This window comes from Scyliorhinus canicula, chromosome 13, assembly GCF_902713615.1.
Source record: "Scyliorhinus canicula chromosome 13, sScyCan1.1, whole genome shotgun sequence".
NCBI classification, from domain to species: domain Eukaryota; kingdom Metazoa; phylum Chordata; class Chondrichthyes; order Carcharhiniformes; family Scyliorhinidae; genus Scyliorhinus; species Scyliorhinus canicula.
Window position 1 is genome coordinate 15,343,503 of NC_052158.1, and position 24,088 is coordinate 15,367,590.

At 52.2% G+C, this 24,088-nt stretch overlaps 1 protein-coding gene across 2 annotated transcripts; it reads right to left on the reverse strand.

Annotated features, from left to right (window-relative positions):
* Positions 1-212: 212 nt before the first annotated feature.
* On the reverse strand, positions 213-11,550 carry LOC119975972 (TNF receptor-associated factor 2-like). Of its 2 annotated transcripts, none has more exons than XM_038815973.1 (7): positions 11,280-11,550; positions 10,440-10,494; positions 9,386-9,490; positions 5,820-5,993; positions 4,309-4,377; positions 3,125-3,211; positions 213-1,957 (listed from the first exon to the last, which is right to left on the reverse strand). In XM_038815973.1, exons 1-7 carry the CDS (start codon positions 11,426-11,428, stop codon positions 1,031-1,033), a joined length of 1,566 nt encoding a protein of 521 aa, XP_038671901.1. In that variant the 5' UTR covers positions 11,429-11,550; the 3' UTR covers positions 213-1,030. The 2 variants fall into 2 exon arrangements, with proteins under 2 accessions (XP_038671901.1, XP_038671900.1); XM_038815972.1 differs by having other exon boundaries at positions 4,303-4,377; positions 11,280-11,548.
* Between the last annotated feature and the right edge of the window lie 12,538 nt (positions 11,551-24,088).

The following is a 24,088-nucleotide window of genomic DNA, read 5'->3' on the forward strand; positions in this document are numbered from 1 at the left end:
ATGCCGGGGGGGGAGGAAGAGGAGAAGAGGGGGGGAGAGGAGGAGAGGGGGGAGGAAGAGGAGGAGACGGGGGGGAGGGAGAGGAGAGGAGGAGGAGGGGAGAGGAGGAGGGAGAGGAGAGGAGAGGAGAGGAGAGGAGAGGCGAGGAGGAGGAGGAGGAGGAGGAGGAGGAGGAGCCTTTGGTCAATTGGACATTCTGAATTCTCCCTCAGTGTACCCGAACAGGCGTCGGAGTGTGGCGACATTCAGGACTTTTCACAGTAACTTCATTGCAGTGTTAATGTAAGCCTACATGTGACAATAATAAATAGTATTACTACTCCTTCGCAAGGCCCGTTGTAACAATTGGGGGAGGGAAAGGAAACACATTAGTGGTAATGTCGCTGGACTGGGAACCCAGGGGCCCAAACTAACAGAGGGGCGGCAGAGACAGGGATTCAGATCCACCGTCACACAGTTGGGGTCAACTTCATTTTGACCATTAAAGAAATCTGGAACGAAAGCCACTCACCAATTGGCATCAAAATCCCCTTCTGGGCTGTTTTACGTCTCACCTGGGAGGGGGCAGAAGCAGGCGAAGGAAAGGTAATTCAGCCCATCAAGCCTTGCTCCGCTGACTGTGGTTCAAAGTTCACCCTCCTGCGTGCTCTGGAAGTGCCCTCTTGGCATCTGGGAGTCAAGCACCCATTCTGCTTCTGGCACAGGGTAGCACTGCCGCCTCACAGCCTCAGTTTCTCAAGGGCACCCAGGGACGGGCAACAAGTGCTGATGCCCACATCTCGAGAAAGGGGAGATGGGTCGCCGGGAGCAGGGAATTCCCGCTTCCTCAATTGGGATGAGCTAGGCAGCAGAAATCTCGCACGGCTGAGGCGTGTTCTTGCCCATCCGGTCATCGAGCGGGCGGGAGGAGGTGGGGTGGGAGCGTTCATTAACCCCCAACTGTTCCAGACAGTCTGAGTGGATGGGGGCTCCGTTCCGGACAATAAACAATCAAATAAAAGAGAAGAAAAAAAACCGGAAGTGGCCACGTTCACAATGGAATGCCGGTGGTGTCGATGATGACCTTGATGTACACGGTGTCGTTCTTCAGGTAGTGGCTCTGGGGCTTCAGGAGGAGGTCGTGCCTGGCAAACATGGGGCAGCCACTGGCAATGTTCATGTGGCTCCGAGGCTTCTGGAAGGAGCCGCTCAGCAGGTCAGGCGAGAAGGATTCCTTGACGTGTTTCTGGTGCACTTGGTCCATCAGCATGAAAATGACCTTCTGCCTGAAGGGCCAGGGCAGCACCTCATCATACTCGCCCTTGATGATGGCGAGGAAGAGAGAGATGTGGCTTCCCTTCCCATTGCCGTCGCCGTCGGGGTAGATCCGGCAACAAAGTTGGTAGCCAAATGGGTGGCTGGCGAAGACGGGCGAGTAGAAGGAAGGTCTCTGCTCTGACCTGGCCGCCATCAGGCAAGAGGAGAACTCTTTGATCTTCCACACCAGCACCCCATTGGTGCTGACGGGTGAGGAGGGACCGGCCTGGCCACTGGTGACCTCCTGGTTCCGTGTCTTCCTTTGCAAAGAGAGGATGATCTGCTCATAGTGGAGGCATTTCTGCTGCAGCACCTCGATCACCTGGGCGTACTTGTCCAGGTCCTTGTTCAGGCCGCAGACTGACCTCTCCAGACCCTCCGTCTTCTTCGCCAGGGCCAGCACCCCCGGATCCGCCCCTCTCGCCATCTCCGTAGTGCCCCGTTCTCCCAGAACCCAGCTGCTGTCCGCCCCCTCCTTCGAGGGCTCGCTCGCCAGCCCGGCCCGTGTTCCCCCCTTCTCGGTCAGGTGCTGCTGGAAGCTCTCGGCCCGCTCGCCCTCAGACACTTTCCGGGAACGCAGGCTGGTGGTCAGAGTCAGCATCTGCAGGAGGTGGGTCTGCTGGGCAGCTCGCAGGTGCTCGTCCAAATCCCGCCTTCGAGGCTGTTGGATGGAGAATGAGAGGAGACATTAAAGAGGTTGCAGCCACTCGACGCCCTCCTCCTGGGACACGTGGTGGATCAGTGCCTTGGGCACCAGGGGTCCCTCAGCAGGTCAGGGCTTCAAGTTCTATGACAGAGACTTAAGCACATAATCCAAGTTCACACACCCAGTGAATTACTGAGGGTGCATTACCCTGTCAGAGGGTCAGTACTGAGGGAGTGCTGCGCTGTCAGAGGGTCAGTACTGAGGGAGTGCTGCACTGTCAGAGGGTCAGTACTGAGGGAGTGCTGCACTGTCAGAGGGTCAGTACTGAGGGAGTGCTGCACTGTCAGAGGGTCAGTACTGAGGGAGTGCTGCACTGTCAGAGGGTCAGTACTGAGGGAGTGCTGCACTGTCAGAGGGTCAGTACTGAGGGAGAGCTGCACTGTCAGAGGGTCAGTACTGAGGGAGAGCTGCACTGTCAGAGGGTCAGTACTGAGGGAGAGCTGCACTGTCAGAGGGTCAGTACTGAGGGAGAGCTGCACTGTCAGAGGGTCAGTACTGAGGGAGTGCTGCGCTGTCAGAGGGTCAGTACTGAGGGAGTGCTGCACTGTCAGAGGGTCAGCACTGAGGAAGCACTGCATCTCTCCACTACAGCCCCCTTCTCTATTTGCTGAAATTGGCGGTCTCTACAGAGCGCAGGCATTCAAAATGGAACTTTTCCTGGGATGTTTGGCATTCGAAAAGACTGGAGAAGGTTAAGGGGAGATGTTGAGTGAGGTGTCAGAGTCAACTACTGGCAGATGGGAGAGGGACCAGAGGACTGGGATTGAAAATTATGGGCAAAAGAACCTCAGAGGGAGATGAGGAACATGTGTTTTAAACACAGCGAGTTAGTGTGATCTGGAACACACTGCCATCGGGCAATGCAAGCAGATTCAATAGGAGCTTTCAAAATGGGACTGGATAAATACTTGAATAGGAAAAATGTGCGTGACTGCAGGGGAAAGAGCAGAGGGAAGTGCAATAGAGCTTACTCAACTGGCTTGCACACATAGGGTGGACAGAATGGCCGTCTCCTGCATGGAGAGTCTCAGTACTACCAGGATGCGCTGTGGGTGGGAGGGGTTGGGGAAGGTGGTGTGAATAACAGATAGGTAACTGGCCAGTCGATTGCTTTGAACAAACCTTCTCCAGACAGCCGACATCTTTAAAGGGACAGGACAGCTGGGTGTTGGGGCAGGTACCATGCTGAGGGTCACAGTGTTTCTCAAACTGTTGAGGAAAGAGCACAAAAAATATTACAATGTGGGAATGAGTCACAAAGGAATAGAGAGAAAGAGAGAAAGAGAAAAAAAGAGAAAAGGAGAGAGAGAAAAAGGGAGAGAGGTGGGGGGGGGGGGGGAGAGCGAGGAAGGGAGCGCGATTGAGAGAGCGAGAAAAAGAGAGAGATATACACACAGAAAGACAGACAGACAAAGCGAGAGGAAGAGGGAGAAAAACAGACATAGAGAGAGAGGAGGAAGACAAAGCCAATGTGAAGAGCATTTTCTACATAAACAGGCTAAATGAGGGCTGGAATTATTGTTGCAGAGCAGAGAGATGGAGAATTAGGATTCATAATAATTTTTACTAGTGTCTCAAGTTGGCTTACATTAACACTGCAATGAAGTTACTGTGAAAAGCCCCGAGTCGCCACATTCCGGCGAATTCAGAATGTCTAATTCACCTAACAGCACGTCTTTCGGGACTTGTGGGGGGAAACTGGAGCACCCGGAGGAAACCCACGCAGACACGGGTAGGACGTGCAGACTCCGCACAGACAGTGACCCAAGCCGGGAATTGAACCTGGGACCCACAGTGCTTACCACTGTGCCACCCAATTTTAAACAACAAACTCATCAAAAGGTGGAGCCAATTCTGTAATCTACCTAACGAGTGAAAAAGTGAGGAAATTGCGGCCTGAACTCACGCCAAATTTGCTCAATTTTTTAAAACCCGGATTTCACACCTCCAGTGCAATGATAATTATAGTCCTCTTCGGAATGGAACCAAACTTGCGCCTGATTTCCACTGTTTTTGAGGGCCACGAAGAATCCAGCACGAGTTGAAGGATAGAAAGAAATAACATTTATGTACAACAGCAGCAGCAACTTCCCTTGCTGCTCACTCTCCTCTAGCCAGTTTCAAACTGGCCAGCTTTATTTATGCAGGGAATCTGGTAATGATTTCTCCGCCCCCCCTCATTGGGAAACTCATACTCCCAAAGGATTGTGGGATTGCCATTAGTCCCCAGCCAGTGGTAAGCAGGCAGGTTATAACAATACTGGATTTGAGATTTCAAATAACGAAGAAAGCCAGCTTACATCCACCTTTGTTAGGTCAGCGCGGCCACAGACCGGGCAATCCTCCTTCCTTTTGACGCAGGTAGCGATGTGATCCTAAGGGAAACAAATGAGCAAATTCAACATCAGGAACACAATGCCCAACATCGGGGATCACGCGGAAAGGTCGCCCGCCCTCATCCCCGCCAGACAATGAGGGGAGTCCACAGAGATAATTCGATTGGAGGCTGTTACAAGCTTGGTTGGAAACATTGTTAATATCTTTGTACAATCGGGGTCAGGACATGAACATGAGAGCCTGGCCCATTGAGGAGTGAGATGAGGAAACGCACCCGCACATAGGGCGGTTAGATGTAGGAATTCTAACTCTCCAGGATTGTCCTGGGAGTCTCCAGGGATTGAAGATCAATCTCCAATGGGCTGAGCAACACTGTAGGTAAATCATTGGGGCAACAAAATAGATTTTGGTTTAACCATTTATGGTTATAGGAAATAAAATAATATCGAAAATGGTGGTTGAGGAAAGGCTGTTCAGCACACAGTCAAACGTTATCCAATTGGGTAGGAGTCTTTCTGCTTTGTAATTAGTGTAGGAAGGTGGTACACTACAAGGATGGATGTGTTGGCCGATTAATGGCTGCAGTGGATGGGATGGGGGGGGGGGGGGGGGGGGGGGGGTGGAAACGGGAGCGTCAAATGTTGAAACCTCCAGGAGTACGGTCAATCACAGTTAGCAACCCAAGTAAGAGGTTTGGAGCCTTTGCGTAAGGAATGCAGTAGATTCCAGCTCCATTGATGACTGGTCAGTAAGGTGGACACGCTGGTATTGAGGCAATATGGAGTTAAGGTCGGTGGCGGGGCGGAGTTCAAAGGTAGGCCGGTAGGCCGGGTTTCCTCCGGGCGCTCCGGTTTCCTCCCACAAGTCCTGAAAGACTTGCTGTTAGGTGAATTGGACGTTCTAAATTCTCCTTCTGTGTACCCGAACAGGCGCTGGAATGCAGCGACGAGGTGATTTTCACAGTAACTTCATTGCAGTGTTAATGTAAGCCAGCTTGTGACAAAAAAAGATTATTACAAGCGCCATTGCCTGTGCTCTCCGACCTACATTGCTTTGGATTCTGGCAGTGACTCCATTTTAAAACTCTTGCCTTGCTTTCAAATCCCTCCAGGCCCTTGCCTTTCTCTCCCCTAACCTTCTCCAGGCCCACCGCCCTCAGGAGACACCTGAACTGAACGAAGCCCACCCCGTGGAGCATCTCCAATATTCATCGCTCCATCTCTGGTCGCTGTGCCTTCCGCTACTGGGCCCCAAGCCCTTTAATTCTCTCCCTAAACCTCTCCACCTCCCTCTCCTCCGACAAGGCACACATCACCACCCCCTTCCTTTCCTTCAAGATTTTGGGTGACATTGTGTGGTTCAGAGTCAGATGCTGTTTGATGACGCTCCTGTTTTACTTTGTTCAAGGCGCTCTATAAATGCACGGGGCCGCAGTTCTGACGGTGAGAGCTTGACCCCGGGCTCCACCTTGCCAGCTCACCTCCAGCAGCTTTTGAATGCAGAAGGTCTCGCACTGGGGGCACAGCGCCATCCGCCACTCGCACTCCTGGGTCTCGTGCGCCAACATCTTCTTCCTGGCGCCAATCGCCTCACAGCCGAATGCAACGTTGGAACACGGGACCACGTGGAAATCACACTGGGGCCTGTGTGTGCACTGTTCAGGGAAGAGGGGGATGGTGGTTAGAGAGAGAGAGAGAGAGATTGACAGTCACACTACAGTTCAGGGATGATGAATCTGTTCAAGAAAAGGGTTCAATTGCAGAACGAGCACACCCAGGAAATTCAGTTTCTATTTGGGGGAAGAGGGGCCTGGATTCTCCCCTACTTGGCCCGGGGGGGGGGGGGGGGGGGGGGGGGATCCTGGACTAGCGGAGTGGCGCCAACCACTCCAGAGTTGGGCCTCTCCAAAGATGCGGAATTCTCTGCACCTTTAGTGGCTAGGCCCGCGCCGGAGTGGTTTCCGCTCCGCCGATGGCGCCAAAGGCCTTTGGCACTACACCACCCAGCGTCGGGGCTGGCTGAAAGGCTTTCGCCGGTCCGCGCAGGCGCCGGTGTGTCAGCGGCCGTTGACGTCACCACCGGCGCATGCGTGGTGGGGGGGGGGGGGTCTCTTCCGCCTCTGCCATGGTGGAGGCCGTGGCGGCAGCGGAAGAAAAAGAGTACCCCCATGGCACTGGCCTGCCCGCCGATCGGTGGGCCCCAATCGTAGGCCAGGCCACCGTGGGGGCACCACCCAGGGTCCAATCGGCCCACGCCCCCCCCCCCCCCCCCAGGACCTCAGGGGCCCGCTCGCGCTGCCAATCCTGCCGGCACCAGAGGTGGTTTTTTTTTTTTTTATAAATGTTTTTATTCAGTTTTCATATTTTATATTGAACAAATTACAAATTGTTAGGAGAGAAAAAGAACAAAAAAAACAAACAAACACGCAAAAATTAACATACATATTTACAGGTAAGCATCTTCGTAGTAGTAACTGCGCCCGCCCCCCCCCCCCCCCCCCCCCCCCTCAACATGTTTATTTAGTTTGGTTTTGGGCCTTAGCTAGCCATCGAACCCCCGTACCGAACCTGTAGCGCTACCTTCCCCCGACTATTCTTCCTCTTGTACATTGGCCACAAATAGGTCCCGGAACAGTTGCATGAATGGCTCCCACGTTCTGTGGAAGCCGTCGTCCGACCCTCGGATGGCAAATTTGATTTTCTCCATTTGGAGAGATTCCGAGAGGTCGGACAGCCAGTCCGCAGCTCTGGGCGGTGCTGCTGACCGCCAGCCAAACAGGATTCTACGGCGGGCGATCAGGGAGGCAAAGGCAAGGGCGTCCGCCCTCCTCCCCAGGAATAGATCTGGCTGTTCTGAAACCCCGAAGACCGCCACTATCGGGCATGGCTCCACCCTCACTCCCACCACTTTGGACATAACCTCGAAGAAGGCTGTCCAGTACTCCACGAGTCTGGGGCAAGACCAGAACATGTGGGCGTGGTTGGCCGGGCCTCTTTGGCACCGTTCACATCTGTCTTCCACCTCCGGGAAGAACCTACTCATACGGGTTCTTGTTAAGTGGGCTCTATGTACCACTTTTAGTTGCGTCAGGCTGAGCCTTGCGCACGTGGAGGTGGAGTTGACCCTATGCAGTGCTTCGCTCCAGAGTCCCCACCCTATCTCCATCCCCAGGTCGTCCTCCCATTTCCTTCTTGTTGCGTCCAGTACGGTGTCGTCCCTATCTACCAGTCGGTCATACATGTCACTACAGTTCCCTTTCTCTAGGATACTTGCGTCCAGTAGGTCTTCCAGTAGTGTCTGTCGTGGCGGTTGTGGGTACGTCCTTGTCTCCTTTCGTAGGAAGTTTTTGAGCTGCAGGTACCGTAGCTCGTTCCCCCCAGCTAGCTGAAATTTCTCTGTCAGTTCGTCTAGTGTTGCGATCCTGTCGTCCGTGTATAGGTCCCTGACTGTCAGTGTCCCTCCGTCCTGCCTCCACCTTTTGAAGGTGGCGTCAGTCAGTGCTGGTGTGAACCTATGGTTGTTGCAGATGGGAGCCCTGTTCGACATTTTGGTCAGGCCAAGTTGCTGCCGCAGTTGGTTCCAGGATTGGAGGGTGGCTGTCACCACTGGGCTGCTGGAGTGTTTTTTGGGTGGGGATGGGAGTGCTGCCGTGGCGAGGGCCCGGAGGGAGGTTCCCATGCAGGAGGCCTCCTCCGCACGCACCCACTCAGCCTCTGGCTCCTGGATCCATCCCCTTACTCGCTCGGCTGTTGCTGCCCAGTGGTAGAATTGTAGATTCGGGAGGGCTAGCCCTCCCCTGGTTTTTGTTTTTTGTAAGACCTTCTTTGGGATCCTAGCATTTTTACCCCCCCATACGAACGCCATGATGAGTTTGTCCAGCGCTTTGAAAAAGGCCTTGGGGATGTAGATCGGAATGGATCTAAACAGGAAGAGGAACCTGGGCAGTACGTTCATTTTGATCGTCTGAACTCTCCCCGCGAGGGAGAGCGGGAGTGTGTTCCATCTTTCCCAGAGGTGGTTTAAACCACGTCGGCGTGAGAGGCCTGTCAGCGGCGTGACTTCGGCCCATCGCAGGCCGGAGAATCGCCGCGGGGGGCACACCGATCAGCGGGGCGTGATTCCCGCTCCCGCCGAATTCCGGGTGGCGGAGAATTCCAGCCACGGTGGGGACGGGATTTACGCCGGCCCCAGGCGATTCCCCGACCCTGCGGGGGTTCGGAGAATTCCGCCCAGGGTTACCCTCGAGACCAAGAAAGAGGCCGTGATCAAAATGCTTCACTTTCTACTGCCTCTTGAGCGACATTCCAATTCCCTTCCCGCACCTCGCGGTGCACTAAGGCAGATTTTCATCAGCTCCCCTAGTGAGGATTTTCCTGGAACGGGACGCTGGTCTGTCGCCAGGGGGTATAGTTTGAGGGGGGGGGGGGCACCACGTCAAGCATGGCTGACCAGGAGTCTCCCCCACTCTTCCCATCAGACATAGGTGTGCAAGAAGGATTTGGATGGTTGATACTGTTTGGCTGCGTTATGAACGCACCTTCCTTGACCATCAAGTCCTGGGGTGGGACTCGAAGCAGGAGCTTCTGGATCAGAGGCAGGGATACTGCCCCCTGTACCACAACATCTTTGTGACCTCAAGGAGACCCAAACCTGTTCGACAGTACCGTCGCTGCTGCAATTTGGCAGCTGATCTGCGCACAGGAAGATCCCACACGGACAGTCATAAAGGCCATGACTAGATAATCTGCCCCCTTTTAGCGATGTTGGTTGCCACTGGCTATGTATTAGCCGGGGCACCCGTGGCAGTGGTTGTGGGGGGCGGGGCGCCTCTGCCCTTCTCCGAGTCTGCAAGGCCCCCGTGCAGATTTCACAGTAAGGCGATGGCCATTCACGGTTACAAGACGGCATGAGCCAATCAGCTGCGCCAGCCCCACCCAAACCCGGCCTCAGGTTTTTCCTCGGGTCACCTCCGAATTCAGGACGTTCCTTTGGTTCACTGCGGTCACCCCCTCATCCCTCCCCCTCCGACGCCAACCTGCCCCTTACCAGGTAGTTCCGCAGCGTCCCTGTCCAATCACAACCTTCTCGGTAAGCCGTGCACTGAATCTTTGTGGCATAAGCATCATTTTCAGCAGCTCTATCGTGGTAGACCTGTGAGGGTGGAAAAAAAGGAGGGGGGGGGGGTCAGACTAAAAGACTCAAGGTGGGGGGGGGGGGAGGGCTTGCATTTGTTTAGCACCTTTCACAGCCTCAGCACCTCCCCATCACAGCCAATGAAGTAGTCTGGAAGCTCAGTCACTCAACGCAGCAGCCCTTTGGCTACAGGTAATGACTGTCTGCTGTCTAAGGGAATTGGTCAGGACACCGAGGAGAATTCCCCTGTTCCTCCTCGAAATAGTGCCCACAGGCTCACCTATTACCACCCGAGATGGCAGGAGGAGTCCCCAGTTTAACATCCCACCTTGAAGGTGGCACCTCCTCTCGGTCAGGCACAGGGGAGTGCCAGTCTGATTTGCAGGCTCCAGGGTGGGATACAGGGGGAAGAACTATTAAGCTCAGGGTGAGGTCAGCCATTCTCTGGATCACTAGTCCGGTGACTTAACCACCACATTACCAGAAGCAAGGAGCGTATGTGGTCCAGTCAGCAGAAGCAGAATAGAGTGCTCAGTCACGACATCTCAGTTTTACTTCCTCCTTGTAATTCACCCACTTTGTTCATGAAAAATTTCTTGGCAGTGGGAATGGAAATTCCAAACAATCATGTACAGGGTACTTCCAAACCAGTGACATGGGACTGCTAACAACCAAGGCCACAATGGCAGCCAACAATCCCTAAACACTTAAAACCCAATCTGTAACTCACTCCCAGGTATCCATTATTCTATATATAAACCATCTGAACCCCTCAATTAGATTCCGGTCTATAATTCACTCTGTTACTTGCTAAGTGTCTCTTGCTGACATGCCGAATACATTCAGTCTGTTCTATATTTTCACTGCTGTCTGGCTCCCCTGAAAATACCTGACCCCCCCCCCCCCCCCCCCCCCTAAGTCAAGCCACCAGTGAAAGAGCATATTTGCAATGAATTAAATGCCCTACCTTGGAACGAAGCACCTTCTTTTGACAAACATTGCAGTCTGCCTCATTATCTGTTCTGAGAAGAAGAGACAAAATGAGTATGTAAATATATACATGGTTAGGTTGCACATCAATCATAATCTCACTGAGCGATGGAGCATGCTCGAGGGGCTGATTGGCTGCCCCTGTAACAAATTCATATTCCAGAATTCTGAGTCAGTGCTGCCAATATCCCCGGCTTTTCCATTGTTTAAAACCCATCCATTGCTCCCGCTAGAATCATCGAATGGTTACAGCACAAAAGGGGGCCGTTTGGCCCATTGTGTCCACATCAGCTATTCCACTCTGAGGGCACCACAGGCAAGTCCTGACCTGTGTATACACACACACACATGGCACCTCCCGCAGGATCACTGTCTGGGCAGAATCATTTACGTAAGATAGGTTCTTGATTAATAAGGGGATCAGGGTGGGGGGGGGGGGGGGAGGGGGAGGGGAGGGCAGGAGAATGGGGGATGAGAAAAATATCAGCTACGATTGAATAACGGAGCAGACTCGATGGTCCAAATGGCTTAATTCTCCTCCTATGTCTTATGGACATCAGAATCAAACATCAGTTCGGAGAAGGTTCGCCTCGTTGCTTCTTTATGACCCTAGGGCAAGCCCCTTACCCTCCCAAAAACATGTCCTTGTCTTGAGTAAGTGTCAGAAGCGGTATTCGATCCTACATATCAAGCTGACTTCAGCTGCACTGCTTCCTCGTGCGGACGGGCTCAAACCGTGGAACAATTATGGACCTGGTGACATTGGGGGGCGGTCTGCACTGTCGGGACTCTATGGGGATTCTTCGGTGCGACTCACTTGAACAGGTTCTCCAGGCAGGCGGTGCAGTACCGGTGTCCACACTCGGTCTGTTTGGGTTTAATGAGTAGAAAGCGACAGGCGGAGCACAGGAGGCAAGAGCTGCCGGTCGGATTGACCGGGGTGATCCCAGAGACCAGAGCGACCATCCTGTTGCCGGGTGAGAGCGGAGTGACTGCCAGCCAGCACCCTGTGGCCTCTTGCGTTGCAATATTTCCCTGCACCGATGTAGCCAGTGCGCTGGCGGCAGACTTTAAAAGGCATGGGGATTCCCCTCCCCCGCCACGTGCGTCACTCCCCTTTGTGACGTTGCATTCCGGGTCAGTTTCAGAACGTTGAGAAGGGAATCCCGAGCAGCCTCTCCCTCCCCCTCCCCCACCTTGTTCCCAGCCAGACATGAATAGCTTCTCCCCAACTACCCCTCCGATTCCCCTTGGATATCCTGAAAACGTTGATCAAATTAAACCCTCTTTATTTGGCCTTCCAAAATTCCAGGGAAGACCACCACTCATTTGTTGTGATGGCTTCTCATCATTTTGATCCAACTGGTAATTCTACCCGGAACTCTCTCTCTCTCTCTCCCTCCCCCACCCCTAGACCAATACATCCTTCCTCAGGTCTGCCCAGGCGGTGACTAGGTGTGGCCAGGATTTTTCCCAGCTGGGGGACAAGACAGGCCTTGCAAAGGTCTGACTTGCTACTTTAAAATAAGGCAGAGTGCTTTCCATAGATTGCCACTTCTGTCTGGAAACCATCTCTCAGTCCATCCAGACTAGCTGACATTTATTCCACCCGCCTCTATTATTCTCAAATGAGGAACTTCAGTCAAACGCTTGGTTCGTAATCCAAGTAAACCACATCGATTGGTTTCCCCTCATTTAATGGTCCAGGAACTTCTTCAAAGATTTCCAGTTGGTCTGTCAGGCAGAACCCCCAGTGACTCAGACCCGGATCCAATGCTTAAAAATAAATCTGTATTAATTTTTTCGCCACCCTTCACTGTAACTTGCTTTTTTCAAAAACAAAAAGTATCCGTTGTACTGCTTTCTGCCTACTCAACATGCTGGGTAAATTTCCACCATTGAACCGACCAGGATTCCAAGCTGGAGTCTTTATGATGGCTAACCGGAGAGATTCCCACAACCTCCCCCCCCCCCCCCCCCCCCCTTCTCCCAACCCCATGATGAACTATCCATTCAGATCTGGCCCTGGCCTTGCTGGATAGTATAGGCTTACACTGAACATAACAGGAGTTGACCATTCGGCCCATCGAGCCTGGTCTGTCATTCAATACGTTCATGGCTGATCGGGGAGTCTTCGACTCCATTTTCCCGCCCACCCTGTATTCCTTGATTCTCTGAGAGACCAGGAATTTCTCTGCCCCAGATTTAAATGCATTCAACAATGGAGCGTCCACAACCCTCTGGGGTAGAGAATTCCAAAGATTCACAACTCCTGGAGTGAAGTAACTTCTCACCTTAGTCCTAACTGACCGGCCCCTTACCCTGAGACTGTGCTCCCCCCTGTGTTTTAAATTTCCTGACCAGTGTAAAGAACCTCTCTCAGTATCTAACCTGTCAACTCTGTGTGGCATTTGAGCTTTCTCCCTGTGTCGGCCTGAGTTTCCTCCGGGTGCTCCGGTTTCCTCCCACAGTCCAAAGATGTGCAGGTGAGGTGGGTTGGCCATGATAAATGACCCCTTAGTGTCCAAGGATGTGCAGGTTAGGTGGAGTTACGAGGTTACAGGGCTAGGGCAGGGGAATGGGCCTAGGGAGCGTGCTCATACAGAGGGTCGGTGAGAACCTGATGGGCCAAATGGCCTCCTTCAGAACGTAGGGATTCCCTTTAGAATCTTCTGTTTGAGATCCCCTCTCATTCTTCTTAACTCCAGAAAATAGAGGCCCAATTTACTCAGCCTCTCATCACAGAAGCTCGTCCTGGGGACCAATGTGATGAAGCTTTGCTGCCCTGCCTTCAATGCCAGTCCATCCTTCCTTAAATATGGAGGCCCAAACTGATCACTGTAATCTGGGTGTGATCTCACCATAGCACCATGTCACTTGTAGCAGGCTACTTTCTTCCCGTACGCCAATCCTCCTGCAACATGGGCCAATGGGCCATTTGTCTCCCGAGTTGCTGGGCACTGCATTTACCCACAGGCTGGCAAATCCCCTCCACCCCCAGGGAATGAAAGAGGAATTCTCCCAAACGCTGCCCTAGTGCAGCAGGCAAGGGAATCATTCCTGGGGCAGTAAAATAATGGTTATGTTTTTTTCCTTTGGACACTTTTGGAGATTTGATTAAACAAATAAAACCCCTATATCCAAAATCCCCATTCTGTGGCTGAATGTCAAATTTGCCTTGATAATTTGCAGTGAAGAAGTTTGTGGTCTGATCAGAGCTGTACAACTGCATGTTGTTGTTGATGGAAAGATATGGGAGGAAAGAATGAGGACAGTTTGACTGGGTAGAGGGCAGGGGTAACAGCAGGGGAGAGGGAGCAGGGGGTGGCAGGGACTGGATTGAGACAGGAGATGATGTGATGAAACAGAAATTCAATGGTGCATCAGGGGAAACACTGAGATTGCAAAAAGGCAGTACAGTACAGAGCAAGATTAGGATTTGTGTATGCACCCTGTTGCCATGGTGATAGCCAGCAAGCACCTGTGTATATTTGCAGAGAAAGAAGTCTTACAACACCAGGTTAAAATCCAACAGGTTTGTTTCAAACGCTAAATTTCAGAGCACTGCTCCTTCCTCATTCACCTGAGGAAGGAGCAGTGCTCTGAAAGCTCGTGTTTGAAACAAACCTGTTGGACTTTAACCTGGTGTTGTAAGACTTCTTACTGTGCTCACCCCAGTCCAACGCTGGCATCTCCACATCATATTTGCAGAGAGCGAGAACAGAGGCCCATGAGGCAGCAGATCTTGTCTGGACAGTAAACCTCCAGATTTCACTCCTTCCCAATGATTTGCTAGGTTACACTGTTCCTGCTTGCAGATCATTTGTGTAAATTGTGAACCGTTAAGGTCCGAGGACTGACCCCTGTGGCACTCCGCTGGTTACAGTTCGCCAGCCAGAGGACACATTTGTCCTGACCCTCTGCTTTCTGTCAGTCAGCCAATCCTCAATCTAACTTAGAACCCCTAGATTGGGGGTTGCTAACCCCCAATCACCCTGCGATCTCACTTTTACTTCCAGATTTTTAATTCCAGATTTTTTTATTGAATTCAAATTTCACCGTCTGCCATGGTGGGATTCGAACACAGCACCCCCAGAGCGTTATCCTGGGTCTCTGAATTACTAGTCCAGCGGCAGCACTACTACCCCACTGCCTCCCCCAAATGCTGGGCCTGGGCAACGACACCGGTGAATTAGACATTCTGAATTCTCGCTCTGTGTACTCGAACAGGCGCTGGAGCCTGGCGACTGGGGGCTTTTCACAGTAACTTCATTGCAATGTTAATGTAAGCCTGCTTTGACACTAATAAAGATTATTATTATAATTGGTTGCCAACATGAAAATCTCACTCAGGATCCTGCCGCTGACATGTGTAGGTTGACAACCCCCATCTCCCATCCGCCACTGGTATCAGGGCCCGGGGTGTGGAGCATCAGTGAAGGGGGGGGGGGCAAGAGGGAAACAGATGGGAAGGAGGTAAAAGTTTCATTAGTCGGGTCGTCACCTGTAGTCAGCGTCATGTGAGCACATGTCCTCATGATTCAATTGCCGTGATCAAGTCCCGAGGGAGCACTGAGCCCTCGTGATGCCCGCCCCTTGCCCGATGGGTGAAACGTTTCCTCCGTGAGTCAGTCAGTTGTTCACTTGCTCGATGTGGGCAGTGTGTAATCGTTAAAAAAAAAATCTCACACCTCTTGAGTGAGTGAGTCAGTCCGGGCTTCCCCTGCGTTGAATGTTGGTTTGACAAGGGAAGGTTGGCCAGTGAGGTATGAGGCCCTGCCCTGGATTCTTGCCACTGGGAGGGGCGAGGAGTCAGAGGCAGGTGGGGCTGCATGACAGGGAAGAAGTGAAATCTGGAGGTTGACTGTCCAGACAGGATCTGCGGCTTCATGAACTTCTCTCTCTCTTTCAGTGCAAATACACACAGGTGCTTGCTGGCTGTCACCATGGCAACAGGGCACACACACACAAATCCTAATCTTGCTCTGTACTGCCTCTTTACAATCTCTGTTGCAGCACTGAATTTGTGATTCATCTCATCATCACCGTCTTGATCCACGTCCAGCCAGCTCCTCTTCCCTCCATCCCTATCCCTCCTCTCCCTCTCTTCCGTCCTCTCCCTCCCCCACTCCCTCCTCCCTGACCCTTACCCTCCTCCCACCTCCCTCCTTTCAGATGATAGCGGTTGTGGGTTTGGAAGGTGCTACCTAAGGAACCTTGGTGAGTCCCTGCAGCGCATCTTGTAGATGTTACACACGGCTGTTACTGTGCGTCGGTGTGAAGGGTTTGAATGTTTGTGGAAGGGATAGAAATCAAGCGGGCTGCTTTGTCCTGGATTGTGTTGAGCTTCTTGAGTGTTGTTGGAGCTGCACTCATCCAGGCAAGTGGAGACTACTCCATCACACTCCTGACTTGCCCCTTGTAGATGGCGGACAGGCTTTGGGGGGATCAGGAGGTGAGTTACTGGCCGTAGGATTCCTGGCCTTTGACCTGCTCTGGTAGCCACAGTATTAATATGGCTAGACCAGTTCAGGTTCTGATCAATGGTAACCCCCCGCTAAAATGTTGATTTGCACCGTATCCCACTGTAAGTCCAATACTGCCTCCAACACAGTGGCTGCCGAGCTCTGTCTCTGCTGAGGTGATGCTTTGCTGATCAGTGGGGCATGTTAATTGGCTGTTTCCTCGTGTCAGAGCTGACGTGAGCTGGTGAAGTCTGTGCGACGCGGACATGCACTGGGGGCTGTGCTTGGTATCACTTCCTCACAATTTCTACCAAGGCAACATGAAGCCCAGCATTAGGAGCTGTTACAAGCTCTGTGCAGAATCCTATTGGTTGCAAGTTGGTTGCAGACCTCTTGCGATACCTGCCCTATGTAGGCTCAGACCACCACAATCCGGGTACAGTCACTTGCATTACCAGCTGGCCGCAGGCTCCTGTACGTCGAGCTGGATTTGTCTCTATCTTACAAGCTGGATGCCTCACCTGTGTGACAAGCTGGGGAAATCTCCATGTTGTGAGCTGGTTCAATCCTGTGGACTATTAACGGGAACATTCTCTGCATTACAGGCTGGGGGGCAATCTCTGGATGATCATCTGGGTGCGTCCTCTGTGTTCCAAGCGAAGTGCAATCTGAATTCCAAGCTGGGAGCAATCTAAGACCTATTTGCTGTGTCGGTGTTGCGACTTGGGTGCAGTCTCTGTTTTAAGATCTGGATGCAGTCTCTGTGTCATAGGCTGAGTTCAGTCTCTCTTATGATCAGTGTGCAGTCTCTGTAGCTACATGGAAATATGATGTTGCAATCATGAAAATCTGTCTCAAAAAGGCACAGGAACGGACTGTCAATGTCGCTGGAAGCAGGATATTCAGGAAAGACAGGGAAGAGAGGAGAGGAGGAGGACTGCCAATATTGGGCGTAATTCAGTGGTCCCATCCGACATGATGTCGGGACGAGACTGTTGAATTGTCCAGGCCATTGGAGACCCCCCCTGGTGGTTGGGGACAGGGCAGGGTGACATCCTGGTGCTTCCTTGGCACCCAGGCACCTTTGTGCTGCCAGATAGGGTCCCAGGGCACAGCCAGGGTGACAGTTGGCACTGCCAGGACATGGGACTAAGTGGGCCTTGACAGGGCTGAGGGGTGGGGGGGGGTGTTCCCTGGGGCCTCTCCAATGTTCGGCGGGGGGGGGGGGGGGGGGGGGGGTGGGGGGGGGGTGTGTGAGGGGACTGAAAGTGGGGGGTGGGGGAGGGAAGATCGGGACAGCCATTAAGAGGGGGCTCCAATCTGCGATGAGTCTTTAATCACACCAAGTGTGGCCTCGGCGGAGAGAATTGTCCGGAGGCCAAAAGAAATGGCAAAATGCCTTTTGATAATTGGGGTGGTTTTGCCGGCAGCACACTGATTTTTCACGGATTTCCCGACAGCTTGGGGGTGCCCACAATGGGAAACCCCATTGGCCGGCTGGCGGGACGAAGGATCCCGCTGCCGGCGGGGGCATGCCACATCAGAAAACTGGTGCGGCGGGATGGAGAAAGCCACCCATGGAGTTTGCCTCCTCATTCCTGCTCCTGGTAAAATCACAGCATACGTCCTGGTTTGACGACCCCGAAGGATGCTCCCCAGACAGAAGAGGAAGTTCAGATCTCAGTTTGAACAGAACAAATCAAAACGCACCAGCAGAAAATGTCAAAAAGAGGATGTGGACATCCTCATCCTGCTCGGCAGGAAGATTCAGCCTGAACACGAAACCAGCCATGTGTGTCTGAACTTCCTTCCCCCTCTCCAACATCAGACTCTCTGTTCCTCTGCTGACCATTCTGTCCACCAGGGGCGGTGTCTAAATCGATTTTCCCGCCTCAGGTCCTTACTTCCCAAACCAAATTCGCCGTCACCTCGACAGAGTCAGAGGAGACATACATAGAATCATTGTAGAATTTACAGTGCAGAAGGAGGCCATTCAGCCCATCGAGTCTGCACAGGCCCTTGGAAAGAGCACCCTACCCAACCCCACACCTTCACCCTCTCCCCATAACCCAGTAACCCCACCTAACCTTTTTTGGACACTAAGGGCAATTTATCATGGCCAGTCCACCTAGCCTGCACATCTTTGGGCTGTGGGAGGAAACCGGAGCACCCGGAGGAAACCCACGCAGACGCGGGGAGAATGTACAGACTCCGCACAGTGCCCCAAGCTGGGAATAGTACCTGGGACCCTGGACTGTGAAGCACCAGTGCTAACCATTGTGCTACCGTGCCGCCCTCAATGGTGGGATGGGTCGCAGGAGTGGGCCCCACAGCCACTCGTTGGGTGAGGGGAGGCTGGCGACCGTGCCTCTCGTTCGGAAGTTGGCATTCCGAGTGGCGAGGAGGAACAGTAAAGCGTTTCGATCCATATGGCCGACAATCAAATCGTGAAAGGCAGAGCTCATCGGAAAGAGTGGGTGGTGTGTGAGGGTGGGGGAGGGGGTGCGGGGGAGGGGGTGGAATCCAATGGGATTGATCTACCCATACCAATACAGACGTGATCCTGACCTGTTCAGCACCTGCACGCAAAGTTCTGAGATCCGTTATGATCAACAACACAACGGCAGAGATTCTACCTCATGCCTTGTACAGTTTCAGGACTTTCTCAAGGGGCTTGAGAGCCAATGAGGTAGTCTCTTCAGTGTAGTCGCTGACGTACTGTGGGAAATGCTTTGGTTAATTGTGCACAGCACGATTCCACAAACATCCCAAAGAGACAGGTGGCCAGATAATATGCCCCCACCTTGAAGAGATCATGGTCGAGGGATAAATATTTCCCAGAACACTTGTGAGGACATACCCAAGGTCCTCTTGGGTAAGGGATCTTTTACAGCCATTTGGGCCCCACTGAAACGGACGATTCTGGTCATCATGACATTGCTGTTGGTGGGAGCTTGCTGTGCGCCACTCGGCTTCCGGGCTCCCTCCACCACATAAGTGACTAAAAACTTCCAAAAAGTGCTCCATTGGCTGCCGAGCATCCTATGAAAGGGACCTTCTGAGTACAAAAAAAAGTCTTTCCCCTTTTTGCTTTGCACGAAGCTGAGTCATTCCAGAAATCACCAGCAGAAAGCAGGGTCAGGCACAGATTTACTGGAATCCGTCCTCTCCGTTTCCTCCTGTGCTGCGAAAGGGCTTTTCCTTCCTGTTCCCTGAACTTCCCTGAAAGCAGATCATCAGTTTCTCGAGCTCCCCAGTTTGCTTGCTTGTGTGGCAGCCCTCAAACTTGCCCCCCCCCCCCCCGCCAGACCCTGCCCTGGGGTCTTTCACCCGGCCTCCTTGACGTGAGGCTGCCGATGTGGCCTAACTGCCTCATTGCCGTCAAATGCCAACCGGCAGTGAGTGTAAACAGATGGCCAAGGTCCCCACGTTTACACCCTGGATGAGCAAACACAAGGAATAGAGGCAGGTGGAGGCCATTAGGCCCATCGAGCCTGCTCTGCCGTTCAGTGACCATATAAATAAAATGCGGCCGCACTGCGCATGCGTGCCCGCAGGCTTTGTGCATGCGCACTGATGAGCGGACACGCACACACAGATTGGCCACATTAAAAAAAATATGGTCGCGACCTTTTTGAAGGCTGCTCACAGCCAGCATTGTTGAAAGCAGGCTGCTGCTGTTGCCCGCGAATTTGCACAATCGGGAGCGCCGTGACGGATGGCTCCACGACCCTCCCGACACCCGCTCGCGACCCACCCGCGGGTCTCGACCCCGACTTTGAAAATGCCTGGTCTGGACCGTATGTGATCGAGGTGCTTTTTCATTATGCAAACTTGTGCTTGAACTTGACAGAATACCCGTCCTGTCTTGCGGACGATTGTCCTGGGAATCCTCTGAGCACCGTCTGCAAAGTTTCAAACATAGACTGCACCACCTGGTACAAATAATCTGGGTGTTTTTTGCCGAACAGGACAACACCCTTGCAGTTCCTAGTTGTGGCTTACTTTCCCACCTATATCAGGGAAGACCATCCTAAGACGAGTTCCCAGCCTCGGGCCTATTAGCAAATCCGCTGGCGCTAGCCCGGAGTGGTGGCACGCGGATGGTCCTATAGCAGTACAAGGACCAGGTCATTCTCGTGTCCATCGACCCTGAGGTCTGTTTTTTCAGTCCATGTTTGAATGTTTGTACCCCTCTTTCTGCCAACCCGTTTGAGGCAGGGTGACATGGGACTATACGGATGTGCTGCATCCTGTTAGACTTCAGGAATCCCAAAAACTCTTCACTTGTGTAAGATGTTCAATTGTCAGTACCCAACACCTCTGGGATACTGTCAAACTGGCAGGGTGGCAGAGCAAGGGTGCCTAGGTGCCAGGGTGGCCCTGCCAAAAGTCAGGGCCCCAGAGAAGCCATGTCCATAAAAAGAAAGTGGAGGGAGCTAGTGAGGGAAGGGGATGGGGTGCAGGACAGGTAAGAAGGGGCCTCTGGGAGGTTGGGGTGGGTAACGGTGGGAATCCTGGAAGGGGGGGATTTGTGAGGGGGTGCCGTGGGTCCGTCCGGAAAAGTAGGGGCCCTCAAGTACACCATAGTGGAGTGTCCTCACTTGCGGGGGTTTGGCTAACATCGACAGTAATCCAGTTTTATCCTCATCGCCAGTTTTGTCGTCCAAAATTAGTCCGAACCGAGTTAGTAAGAAGGAAGCTTTTCAGGTCCCAGCTGGGTCTGCTGTGTTGGCTCCATACCTGGCCGACTTGACACAGATCTTAACCATGGATAATCTACGGCGCCCGCCTCCTTAACAAGGGAGCTCGGATTCGGCAAGCCTCACGGGGAGACTGATTGCTCCAACCCCGTGGGTCCTGTGTGGGTTGTAACAGTCAGCTACCTCCACGTTGGTCAGTATGCCTGTGTTATGAAGTGTGGCAATGCAGTTAACAGAACGAACCATTGTGCAGTGCCCAATATTTAATGAGGGGTCTTCCCAGTTAAGGCCACCAGCTTAAAATGGATTCCACAACCTCAACAGAACGGATAACCGCTGATGATAAAAGATTTGCATTTCTGTTACACCTCCCAGGGGCAGGGGACATCCCCAAGCGTTTCCAGCCAGTGAACTATTTTGTTCACGATAGCCGTTGTTGTAACATATAGAATTCAATGACTGATCTATGCACAGCAAGATCCCATATAAATAACTGTGATAATGACCCAATAATCTGTTTTTTTTTGGTTTGTTTAGTGATGTTAGTTGAGGGTCTGGTATCGGGTAGGGTCCTCGGGAGAACTACCCTGTACAAAAGAAGTAGGGTAGTTTTTTTTCTCTCTGGTATAAGCTTCCTGAGGCTGTGATGGAGGCGGGTTCAGTCGCCACATTGGAAAGAGGGAATTGTATAATTGACTGAAGAGAAAGGTTTTGAAGGGACACAGGGAAAGGACAAGGGAAGTGGGGCAAACTGGGTTCCTCTTACAGAGGGCCAACGCAGACAGGGTGGGCCCAAGCCTGTGCTTTAACCGTTTCATGATGCGACCATCCTTCAAAGCAATGGCCACGAGATCAGTCCCTCCCAGCCCCTGTTCAGCAGAGGCAGGGCCTAGGTTTAATCCCACAACCAAAAAAGGATAGGATGCACCCTCAGCAACGCAGCACTGCCTCAGTACTGCACCGGGGAGTGTCAGAGTTGACTGCGTACTGAAGCTTCTGGAGCAGGGCCTGAACCCACAGCCCTCCCGCTTAGAGGCGTGTGTGCTAACCATAAAGCCACGGGCTGACAGTAAGGGGAAAGTCAGGTGGGGGAGGTTGAGGAAGGAGTAATGTGTCAGTCAGATTCCCGATCCAGTCGGGGCACTTAGGGCTGCCTCTCGATCCCAGTGGTATGCTTTTGCTTTTACTGACAATACAAACATCCTGAACCACACAAAATTCTCAGAAAATTTAAAAAGAAAATTCCCAGAACAGGAGAATTTTTCTGATCTCATTTCGCTGGGTAATTTAAAAAAAAGAAGCCTAATTTCTGTTCCGTCATGCATCCGCAAACAAACTCACCGCCCCCCCTCCACTCCCACTTGACCTCTAAACCTCAAAACAGCAACAGAAATTCACCTGCAGAATTTCCCAAATTCCTCACAGAGATCCCCATGAAAAGACATGACCTTCTCAAACAGTCCTTCCTTCCTTTGTGCAGTAATCTAGGAGAAGTGACAATAAAGGTTAACCAAAGTAAAGCTTCACTCGCGGCCTAAAACGCCAGTGTTCCAGCCCGGGATTAATGGGAACTCTGGGTCCGGGTCGGGTTCCACAATGAGTCCCAACTGGACGGGCCTTGTCACATCACCATGGGAACCCATACTCCACGGGTCGCATGGGGAGATCTGGCGGCACAGTTGCACGGTAGTTAGCACAGTTGCTTCACAATGTCAGGGTCCCAGGTTCGATTCACGCTTGGGTCACTGTCTGTGCGGAGTCTGCACGTTCTCCCCGTGTCTGCGTGGGTTTCCTCCGGGCGCTCCGGTTTCCTCCCACAAGTCCTGAAAGATGTGCTGTTAGGTGAGTTGGACATTCTGGATTCTCCCTCTGTGTACCCGAACAGGCGCTGGCGTATGGCGACGAGGGGCTTTTCACAGTAACTTCATTGCAGTGTTAATGTTAAGTGTTAATGCAAGCCATCACCCCCTTCTCCACGTTCCTCCTCTCCCTCCCCTCCGCCCTCACCCACTACTCCGGTGTCTAAACCCAAGATTTATTCGTCAACTGACATCACTGGGAGAAAGAACTCACCTGCTCATGATCACCTCGCTTTCGTGCAGTAATGCCAGCGGTTCAAAGGTGGCTGCAATTGTTTTGATGTTCGCTTAGCCCGGCTGTCCGGTTTCTACGCTCCATACACTCAAGCTCGTCCAAACCTCTGCTACTCATGTCCTAACTTGCAGCAAATTTATCGCCACCAAAACCGTGCCGTTCCCCCCAAACCCCAACACTCTACCATGCCGACCACACGGTACCCTTACCCCAAACCACCCCACTCCTCCCCAACCATACTTAATGAGCTACGCTGGTTTGCAGCCCGGTAAAATCTCCATTTAAAAAGTCTCATCTGTCATAAGATACATCTATGTATATAATGGAGTGCAGACAGGCAGTGATTGACACACAGGATGACCAGTGAGCACACAGAACAGAGCAGCCAATCACCAGACAGGACACTACCACTATAAAGCCAGAGGGCACCAGGTTTCCCGCTCTCTCTGGACCCAGCCACTGAGACAGTCAGGGTTCGTGAGCTAGCCAGTGCAAACACCATGCGGTAGCTAGTAAGTCTGGTCTGGCTAGTACTAGGTCTCCAATCAAGTCATCATAGTGTCAACCCACAGTTAAACATATATAGTAGTTAAGATGTTAAATAAAATCGTGTTGCATCTTATCAAGTGTTGGAGGTCTGTCTCTCGCTACACTGCATCAAGTGCAGTCCACATCGACCCAGTCTGCCCAACACATCATCATCCTTATTTTTAAATTCCTCCGCAGTGTCGCCCTTTACCCTTCTCTGTCACCTCCTCCAAGATCTTTGTGCTCCTCCCATTCTGGCCTCTAGCCTGTCCTCAGTATCGCTCCACCATTGGCAGCCGCGCCTTCAGCTGCCTGCGCTGCCACAAGGTCTGAAATTTCCGCCGACGCCGCTCTGCCTCCCGACCTCATTCCTTCTTGCTAAGGAGTTCTTGTTAAATCTCCCTTGGATCTCACGGGATCGGGATGGATATATTATAGGCCCAATCAACTGATTAGAAGAATTGAAACTAATTAAGGCATAAATTAACAGGAGCCGCTCCTACAAAGAACAAATGGAGCACAGCCCAAAAAGAACAAAGAGGAATGAAAAGTTATCAAAACATTAAACCAAAATGTGAAACTGGGGTTGATAAAGCAGTCAGCGGCGTGCAGAGGTCTGGTGATGCCCGGGGCAAATCTTGATTGTATGCCCCAAAGACTCAAGTATAAGGCCTAATATACTGAGAAATATTATGAGAAAGGAAAACATTTTGAATATATAAACACAGATGAAACATGAAATAAACGCTTTATTCGATTTTAATATTAATCAATCAAATTTATTAAGTTCTTTTCCCCAAATGATACCTCCTGTCACAAAACACCTGAACTACTTC